The sequence below is a fragment of the Trachymyrmex cornetzi genome, unplaced genomic scaffold, assembly GCF_001594075.2.
Source record: "Trachymyrmex cornetzi isolate Tcor2-1 unplaced genomic scaffold, Tcor1.1 scaffold1093, whole genome shotgun sequence".
NCBI lineage: Eukaryota > Metazoa > Arthropoda > Insecta > Hymenoptera > Formicidae > Trachymyrmex > Trachymyrmex cornetzi.
Window position 1 is genome coordinate 512,376 of NW_017295646.1, and position 10,212 is coordinate 522,587.

Sequence of the window (10,212 nt, forward strand, 5' to 3'; positions counted from 1 at the left end):
GGTTGTATCAATGAGAGATATAAACAAGGTGTATTTTGATCGTTAATCAGAATTCTGGTTATTGTAATTGAATTTCTGCTTGATTAATGTTCGACTATTTATATCTATATGGTGAATCTATCAGAATTCTAATTAACCCTTTGTGGACTTTTAAGAAATTTTTTTATTGCGATGTATATTAACATCATGTTTCCAGTTTCGCTTTATTTGAAGCTCATTATCAGTGCTTCGAAAACAGAACTAACTTTCAAACTTTGATTACGAGCCCTGTGATACTAGAACCTCCTTTATTGGAGGTTACCCTTTTGAAATTCAATATTTTCAGGCTACATTTAAACTCAGCGATATCGAGAACTCCCTAAAACTGTATTTCACGATAACCAGATGACTTTTTTGAAATTTAAATTTTAGAATTTCGAGACCAGAATCAAATTCAGCGAGCCTGGAAACCCTCAAAAACAAGATTTTTTAATTTCTTTGTTAGAAAGATCTCGTCTTCAAAAGATAAATGCCAGACTTTTATTCCAGTGTATATTCGTATTCTCCTACCCGTAATTCAACTATACTGAATATGCAGCGAGACAAACTCATGACGATGGCATCTAATCTTCTATCCTCATTTTACGAGCCCCGCTCGTAAATCCACCAATCACATTCAATTGCATCAAGACTGTTACGTCACTGTAACAACGTCTACTGAACACGGCCTTTGTCCTCGTTATCAGAGTCCGTCGCCGTCCTCATCCTTAAAAGCCTCTGCCGCCGAGCGAGTTACGAAGCTCATCGCTCGCATTCTCGACCAGCGAGAAAACATTCTTTCCCTCCCTCCCTCCCTCCCTCCCTCTCTCTCTCTCTCTCTCTCCGAATTTCAGCGATCGTCACCCTCCCACACGTCAACTTCCTGTTAGTAAGTGTAGCTGCCTCTCAAGTGCTAGCAACAGCACTCGTTCCTCTCGACCCTCCGGTGTCTGTCTCACCACGTCCTTTTCCCAAGTAGAACACAAAAGTCATAATAATATCATAAGAACATCATCATGATTTTATTTGTCACTTATAAGTTCATTTTTAAGTATCAAATAACATCGTGATGACATACGATATATTATGATGTAAGAAAAGACTTATAGTGTCACATTGCGCTTAATGACAGCTGAATATAATTGGAGCAAATTTCTAATACTTAGCAGCTTTATATTGGCTTACAAAATTTGAGGCCAATTTCTGATTGGTCACAAATGTCGTTATCTTGAACGACTGCGCGTCTTTGATATATTAATTTACCTGATCTTGATCATTATGACTTTATTATGGTTGCTTTCCAGCAAGAGACACAGTGTAACACAATGAATCATTATATCCTTGTTGTTTGCCAATATTAAACAAAGACGACACGATGATTGTGTCACACTGTGTCGCTTACCGAAGCACCATACGACTTTGTGTTTTACCTGTGTTTCTTTCACCCTACCGACCTTTGTACGCGGATCGCAGATGCAGACGTAGAAAAATAACGATCGCGCAATCCGCACTGAGTGCACACACACGCATACATATATGTGTATATATATATATATATCTCTCTCTTTTTCTCTTTTGTTTTTGTTCTATCTCGCCGCCTACTTAATTAAGCTTACGCCGCCGCGTGACTGCGATAACGCTCTCGTTAATTCGTTATACGACGACGAATGTTCGCTCGTGCGTGCGTGCGTGCGTGCGTGCGTGCATGCGTGCGAGGCGAGACGCGTCGCGTGGAATTATCTTCCGATCGACATTCTAGGGGAAATGATAGCCGGCATCCGAAGAAAAATGCAGCGTTCAAGGGCTTAAAACAGCAATTTTATTCGAGCGACTAATAAAATGTTAAAGGAAGAAAGACGCGGGCGCACTCTGCACGTCTCATCCTGCACGTACATACAACGTCTATCTCTTTCTCTCTATACATATGTATATATATATATATAATCATATCTCTTACGAACACGGCCGTTGCAAAATCAGCAATGTCGTTATCGTCGTCACGCGTTGCAATAAAACTCTGATGCTCCGTGTATAAATTGTTTTTTAACACACGTTCAAAATTTGCTTTGGTGATCTGTAGGTGTAGGTTGCGCGGAGGCGAAATGATTGGTACTTATTGCTTCGTGGCGGAACCGCGACGACGACTACGGGCTAACGATCACGATAGAGAGAATACATCATGTATGTCAGCATGTGCATGTCTTAACGAAATTAACAGAATATATCTGTCCCTCGATCCCCAAGCAGAACAACACGTCACGATAACGTCATTTTCACGTTAAAATGAATCTTGACTAATTAAATAGGAACTTTAATAATCATTTCGGAGTCATAAATTTTAATAACCATTTTGATCTTACAATGACTTCATATTCTGGTTGGGTCAACGAGGGAATTAAATTTTTATGATTAAAACGTTTTATAAGAGAATCGTCTGTATCAGACTAGAGATTAAAATTGAGATTTAGATTTGACCAGTGATTAAAATTGAGATTAAGATTGATTAGACTAATTAAAGCAAAGTCAAAGCAAAGTTTATTAAACTTACTTAAACGTTTAGAATAAAATCTCATTCTTAAAGATTGAACATTGAATTATTCTTTTTCAGGATTGGTTCAATTTTCACTCTTTAGAGTGAGATTCCACTCCAGAGAATTTAGAAAATAATATTGGGTTTCCCACTTTTGATTGATTAAATTCAGTCTCAATCTCTAGTCTGATATGGATGGAAGAATATAAAGAAATGAACCTCTGAACACGTATTCTTTCCACCGCAATAATCGTCATTGGAAAAAAAAAAAAAAAAAAATGATCATCGAGAGACGCGATAAGTCGACGTAGATCTGTACGCGATTCCGCGCGAAGTCTTGTGCGTAAACCCGTCTAATTCTGCGTTTATTGACATCTGCCGCAGCGGGAACGCCGCCGGCGTTAAAAATACCTCGATACCGAGAAGCAAGAAGCGAAGGATACGTTTTGCTTTCGCGACGGAGAACAAAGCGAGCAATTTCGACGATGCGCGCGATAACGTCCCTCAGGATCGTCGAGATTGGTTTTGTTTAACGATGCAATATCGCGCACGAGAAAACCGAAGTTCAAATTGCTTAAAATTGCTGTTATTCAAAAGGCACAACGTAGAGTTTTCTCATTGTTCGATCAGCAAAAAATACCGTGCGATCTAATTATATTTTTTCCTCGTAGAAGGAAAAAGCTCTTCTATCTGCACACAGAAGCCTTCTTTTCCATAACATTTTTCCTGTGTTGTTCCAGGCTTTTAAAGATACGCGACCTCAGAAACTAGAAGTGAAAAATCCTCGGTACTGAAAGAGCAATATACATATTTCGGAGCGGCCATATTATTTTACATAACGGTAAATATCTCTTTGTAATTAAAAACTCCGTCAGCCGAATCGAAATTCGCGAACGAAATTCGCGCGAGCTCCGTACTGTGCACCATATACACAATATAGATAATAATTACAATAATAATAATAATAATAATATAATTACAACAACTCTATAAGTATCTTCAGTACGTCGCGGGATTTGCGATGCGAGACGGGTTTACGCGCGCGGCGATCGATTGCGATTATTCGAATAACGATACACTAGAATGTATTAATTAATTTATTCCGAAGCGCGTTTATACTACATCGTGTAAGACTGCGTGTAAGTTTTGCAAATGTGTAAATATCTAGCTGATGAATCTGCGGAATCGCGCCCCCTCCCCCCTCTCCATCCCTTTCAGCCGTTTGTCAAGAAAATTGAAAGACTTTTCTCTCTTTTCTTTTTATTAATTATTATTTTTTTAAAGCCAATATGCACGTTCTTGATATTTAATTGCGATAGAGGAACCGCGACGCGGAAGGGTCGAAAAGGAAGTCTAGGAAGGGCAGCGAAAGAGCGGAGACAGGCACAGACAGGCGAGTATTAGATAGAGATTAAATGGGTAAGTCCACGAGAGAAGAATCCGAAGAGAAGAAAAAGAGGAACGACGGGTACAATGGATTTCTTCCATCGGGATGCAAAAAGTCTCGCACATATGACAAACGTGATCGTAAAAAAGCTAGAACACGGAGCAGAGAGACGCGAGGATTCGTCGCCGAGACGTGAGTTGATGGATGCTTTCCAGTAAGAGAGACACAGATGACACAGTGTAACACAGTAAGTCATTATATCCTTGTTGTTTGCCAATGTTAACAAGGATGAAATGATCACTGTGTTAAGGCCGGAGCACAGATCTTAGCACAACGCATAATACATAAAGCACAATGAGCTTTTTACAATAAGCCATTACCTAAGTTTTAAGTCTTAAGAAATTGACCAATCGCGGTTGAATGTAAGAAGAATATAATCGACTACAATTGATAAATTTCTTACGACCTAAGACCTAAAGCTTAGGTAACACCTTATTATAGAAAGCCCATAAGAAAATTAAACAATCAGAGTCTTTCATTTCATAGAAAAGAAAAAAATTAAGGACTTCCATTGATTCATTTTCTTATGCATTATGCAAGACACTGTGCTCCCGTCCGTTGTGTCGCTAGCTGGAAAGCACCAGATATTAACTCCGGGATGTATTTTGCGCGGGATTGAGGGAATTATTTCTGAAAAGGGGTGTATTTCACAGAGGTAAACATCGTCGGGGGAGTCACATTCGCGTCGCGTGGAGCGATCAGTACCTCTTGCGTACCTGATGCACGCGGGCCCTTCCGGGGACCGACGAGAAGAAACGGGGGGCCGGAAGGGGCGGGAGAGAGGGTTGTGGAACCAAAGCGGCGCGATCAAGCGTTCGCGCGCATCGTTCCGTGAGAGATGCAAGCCGAGCGAATGTAGTTAGCTACTACCCGCGCGTACATTTCATTTCACGAGAGAATGAGTCCTCTTTCACATGCAAACTTTCCTTCGCTCGTCTTCTTCGTCGTTAATCGAAAGTAATCATCGCACATCGGTATCATCATCATCATCGTCGTCGTCGTCGTCGTCGTCGTCGTCGTCGTCGTCGTCGTCGTCATCATTATCATCGTTATCGTCATTGTCATCATCGTCCTTTCGCGCATGTGTTCCCTTCATTTCTGCTATCCTACGATTACACAACGTTTCTTCAAAGCGAATGTCGCCGCGACGAGGCTCCACGACGGTAAGGCGTCCAAGGCGTCGCGGGGACAGATAGGCTGGGTTATACTGCTGTAAAACGGTGTAAAAAATCCAAACGGCGGATATAGAGATACGCGAGATTGAGCTAACGTGATACAAGATGGTGTAGACAAGAGGTCGCGCTGCCTAATCCGCTCGCGCGCCGCCTCGACGCGTGACTCGCCGTCGGCGTTTTTCAACAATGGTGTTGGAACGACGAGGAACAAAGGCGAAAAGATCTCATAAGATCTCGGGTATTCCCGCGTCACGACGTTACACCCTCACAAGTCTCGGTGTGGGGAAGTCGGCCCGAAGAGGACGTCGCGACGCTTCGACCTTCTCGTTGTTCCTCTTCGTCCTCTCAGCTTTTCCTTTTCTTCTCGGTTGCCCTCCTCCTGTGTTGATCCGGACGGCACGACAAAATGAAATCCGATATTCAAAAGCCGCAATATCCGGCGACGGTCATTCGGCAAGAAGTGGCACACTTCCGATATTCTGATATATTATACTGATATATTATAGATCTCGTCGCAGTCTCCTTGTATACGGACGCTCGTCTTTAACTAGCGACCTCTCTCTCTCTCTCTCTCTCTCTCTCTCTCTCTCGCGCGCGCTTTCTCTCTTGTTCTCTCTCCCAACGGTCGTGACTTGTTTAAAGTTGATTTAAAGGCAACTCGTTGGAGGAATGTTATTTTTTACAACTATAAGGCTGTCGATGGAGAGCACACGCGAGGTGCCCGCCCGGCCACTACTCCGCGCGAGCAGTGCGAGCGGCTAACGGGGAGTGATGATCGTCGTCGACGATGCTGCTGCTGCTGCTGCTCCTGCTCCTGGTGCTGCGGCTGCGGCTGCTGCGTAGGAGCGATTTGCGGCGCACGGACGGCGGCGGTGGCGGCGATAGCGACGACGGTAGCTGCAACGGCGGCGGCGGCGACGACGACGATGGCGATCAGACGTCCGCGGTTCTCGAAGTGACGCTCGGCGATCGGCTGGGTATTACGACGCGGTGACCGTTCTTCGTGACGTAGCCGTCGCTCTCGACGAGCACCTTGGTCTGCCGGACGCACAGATCGGTATCCGGGTCGTCGCTCTCCTCGCTCGGTCCGCCAAGACGCTGCTGCTTGTGCTTCCGCCAGGCGTTCTGTATAAGACGGGCACAGTACTCTTCGCGTTGTCGCCATAGAGTGGACGAGACCGGCTCGTAACCGGCCTCGTCGGGCCGAGCCTGGACCTCGCCCAGATCGCCCGTCTCTTCGATTGGATTGCCCTTCCGTGCGAAAAAGTCCTTGGTGAGGGCATCGAGGATATCCACGCAAAACATAAGGTCTCCCTTACATATGGGGATATCCATCGACACGATCTTATATTTGTTGGGCTTATGTATCTGCAACGGGGGCTCCAATACATCTAAGAAGTCCGATAACTGGTCGTATCTGATGTATTGCGTGCCGTCCGGATCAAACTGCTGCCAAATCTCATAGTACATGTCGTAGTCGTCGTCCGTTAGACCCTCCTGCACGTCCTCGGTGGCCTGCGAGTAATTCTCGAGGATCACGGCGATGTACATGTTGATGACGATCAGGAAGCTGATCACGAGATACGAGAGCAGGTAAGCGATCCCGATCGTCGAGGATCCACAGTTGCCTGGGTAGCCGATCTCGTTGTTCGGCTCCTGGCAGTCCTCCTCGTTTATTATACCGTCGAGAACACTGTCCCAACCGGCCGAGGTTGACATCTGTGCCAATGACATTATCATAATTATACATTACACGATAATACATAAATATAATTGATGATAGAATTTTTAATAAAACAGATCATTTTAAAAGACAAATTTTTGTGTCTTTAATATATCAATGTATAATAAACACTCTCTTTTTCATTTACTTATAAGATTTTAACCGTTGGGGGATAGATTTTATGATATGTGATATCAAAATAGAAAATATATCAAATTTTTATATAAAAGCTCAAATTAAGATTAATAACTTAGTTACCTGAAATAGCAGTATCATCGACTGCCCAAATGTCTTGAAATTGTACACGTCATCCAGTCCGCTCTTGTCTTTGACGTGCATGAAGAAAGACATCCCGAATATCGCGAAGATAAACATCACCAAAAATAGCAGTAGGCAAATGTTGAAGAGGGCTGGCAACGACATCGCCAGGGCGAAGAGAAGGGTTCGGATACCCTTGGCACCTTTTACGAGTCGAAGCACACGGCCGACTTTTGCCACTCTCACTACACGAAGCAAAGTCGGCGACACGAAATATTTCTCAATAATGTCGCTGAGCACCAGACCTGTCGGAATGAAAATTCACATTTCAGCAACTTCGAGAATTTCTTCAAGCTCGAATTAACATCAAGGACTAAGCGAGGGTGCGGTGATGTCACTTATGGCACATAAACGATATACTTAATTCATTCATAATTTTTGAAAGTCTCATGCATCATCGGACTAACGGGTTTGGGTTGGATCATGCGGTTGTATTATCTCTAATTATGTAACTAGTGTAGTTAGTACAAAGAGGGTGCGATTTAGAAAGATATAGGACTTCAAGTGTACGTCTCTATAAAAATCATTTGTATTTTTCTAGCAGGCTAGTTACATATTATACGAAAAATAATATCTAAAAATCGTATTTTTCCTTTTAATAGAAAATAAATAAATTCTCGCGAGATATACGAGCATTCATATTTTACACTCTGTTCGCTTCTAGAAAATATGTGCGTTAAAGAGTTGTATCGAAAATGTTAGATTATGAAAAAATTCATGCGCGTCCTAAGGACTCGGATACTAGATTCTTGAAACTTCGGCTAGAACTCTTATAAAATCATAGAAAGCGTATATGGAAATTAAATAATAAAATATAAAAGCTCTCTCTATCGTAATCTAATTAAAGTTATGCGGTGCCTTATAAAAGAAAAATTTTGAATATGTTAAAAATTTCTCACTACTGCCATTCGAAAATAGAAATATTCTATAAAGTCTATATATTCTGGTAATAAGTGAAACCCTAAAGTTTCTATTTCATACAGACCCGATCTTACCAGAAAACTTCAATTAATGATTGTTGCAACATCAATTAAATATGTCGAATGGCTCGTGGAAAGCGTTACATCGTGATAATTATATTTTCGCGATTTAAAATTCTCCAATATTAATTATAAGTTTTTTTGGAATTTTTTGTTGTTGAATTTGGGAGAGTCCGTACAAAAAGATTACATTATTAATCATAATTTCTAATTAATAATTAATTTATCAATTATTAATTCTGAACAATTACTTTGTACTACTTTTATCACGATTCTCATTTAAGATGCGACACAAAGTAACGCTGAAAGCACAGCAATCCGACTTTGGACACCAACAACACTTGGATAGGATACGAGTAAGGTGACGGGATAGGATTGGCACGATGGGAAATAAATTCAACATCAATGTAAGGCTACATAACGTAATGATATCCATCAGTCGTTGAGACACGAGCGAAACGTTAGGCCTGTCCGCTTGGTTGAGAAAAGAGATTCTACGTGCGTGAAAAATATAGCAGAGAAAATCATGACAGCGTGGCATGCCGATTTGTCCTCGCTCGTGAGATAGAATACTATGCTAAGAGTATACTATAGAGGCGAATATAATATCATTCTTCTGAATCGAGTAGCAAGAAGGAAAGCTAACAGGCCCAGCCCTTTTTTCATATTTCACTTTCGTTTCACTCGGGTCATACGACTGGAGCAACCATTACATTACATTACCTAATATTGACAATATAACAACAACAAAATCAAAGAGATTCCATGGCTCCTTGAAATAGTGGTAGCGAAGAGCGAAGATCTTCATGAGACACTCGCTGGTGAATATCACAATGAATATCATATTGAGATAGTCCAGAACATTGCCGAAGGTTTCGCTCTGCTGATAATGGTCCATCGTCATCGTGAGCATGTTCAGCCCGATGAACAACATGATTATCATATCGAACTTTTTGTCCGTCACTATTTCAAACACTATTGCCTGCGGCCGCCACTGTAAACAATAAACACAACATTATCCATTTATGCATGGCTTAATTTTTCCTTATTACATGTTAAGTATTTAACTTAATGTAAAAATATTTTCTTAATACTTAATTATATATAGGTATATATATTGAAATAAAAGATTTATATGAAAGTGCTTAAAATTAATAACGTGGTGCACATAAAGTTCGCGTTCCATTATTTTTAAACTTAATATTTGCAGCACAAGTGATTTTATTTTCTGCCTTCATTTTTTAATTTATTGTATATTATAGCAAAGTCAATTGCTATCGACAAATTAATTACGTACAATAAATTATAACTATCATATACAACGTCGTTACATTTTTAGGATATGATCTTTTTTAATATAAAAATCACAATTTTACTTATTTCTATGATGCAAAAAATATTAAATGCTGCAAAAAATATTGATATTTTTTTAGTAACTAGTTCGAATATTCTACATCATATAATTATTTTGATGGTGCGATAAAAAATGAGTTTTTAGATACTTTAAAATCGTTCTTTTCGTACAGCGAGATATAAATATACTGAAAAAAATATTTTAGTTGTACCAAAAAGAAGTACAAACAAAACAAATCATTTTAATCATATGAATCAGAATTTTAGTTATTTCGAAAGAATTAATATTCGACAGATTTAACTATACGAGGGTCGTCTGAAAAGTTTTGAGCCTAACATAGAAACAATTAATTTTTCGGTCAAATTCAATTTTATTTTTCCACATAGTCTCCTTTTAAGTCGATACATTTTTTCTAGCGATGCTCCCACCCCTTTAATCCATTCGAATAATACTGAGCGTCTTGCTTTGCAAAATAGGCGTCTACGGATGCGATGACCTCCTCGTTCGATGAAAATTTCTGTCCTCCGAGCCAAACTTTGAGCCTAGGAAACAAAAAAAAATCGCTGGGGGCCAGATCTGTTGAATACGGTGGATGGTGATCAATTAATTCGAACCGCAATTCGTGAATTTTTGCCATAGCGACCGCCGAAGTGTGAGACGGTGCGTT

At 40.7% G+C, this 10,212-nt stretch overlaps 1 protein-coding gene across 13 annotated transcripts in view; it reads right to left on the reverse strand.

Annotated features, from left to right (window-relative positions):
• Positions 1–4,977: 4,977 nt before the first annotated feature.
• The window catches only part of para (sodium voltage-gated channel paralytic), a 57,635-nt gene continuing 52,400 nt past the window's right edge, over positions 4,978–10,212 (reverse strand). For 11 of the 13 annotated variants that reach the window (XM_018507892.1, XM_018507972.1, XM_018507962.1 and 8 more), the window contains 3 exons: positions 8,915–9,185; positions 7,152–7,456; positions 6,104–6,889 (listed from right to left, as the gene is read on the reverse strand). In XM_018507892.1, the coding sequence (XP_018363394.1) occupies positions 6,104–6,889; positions 7,152–7,456; positions 8,915–9,185 (1,362 nt within the window). Of the gene's footprint in view, positions 6,890–7,151; positions 7,457–8,914; positions 9,186–10,212 lie in introns of all 13 variants that reach the window. The other 2 variants (XM_018507990.1, XM_018507886.1) reach the window with 1 other exon arrangement.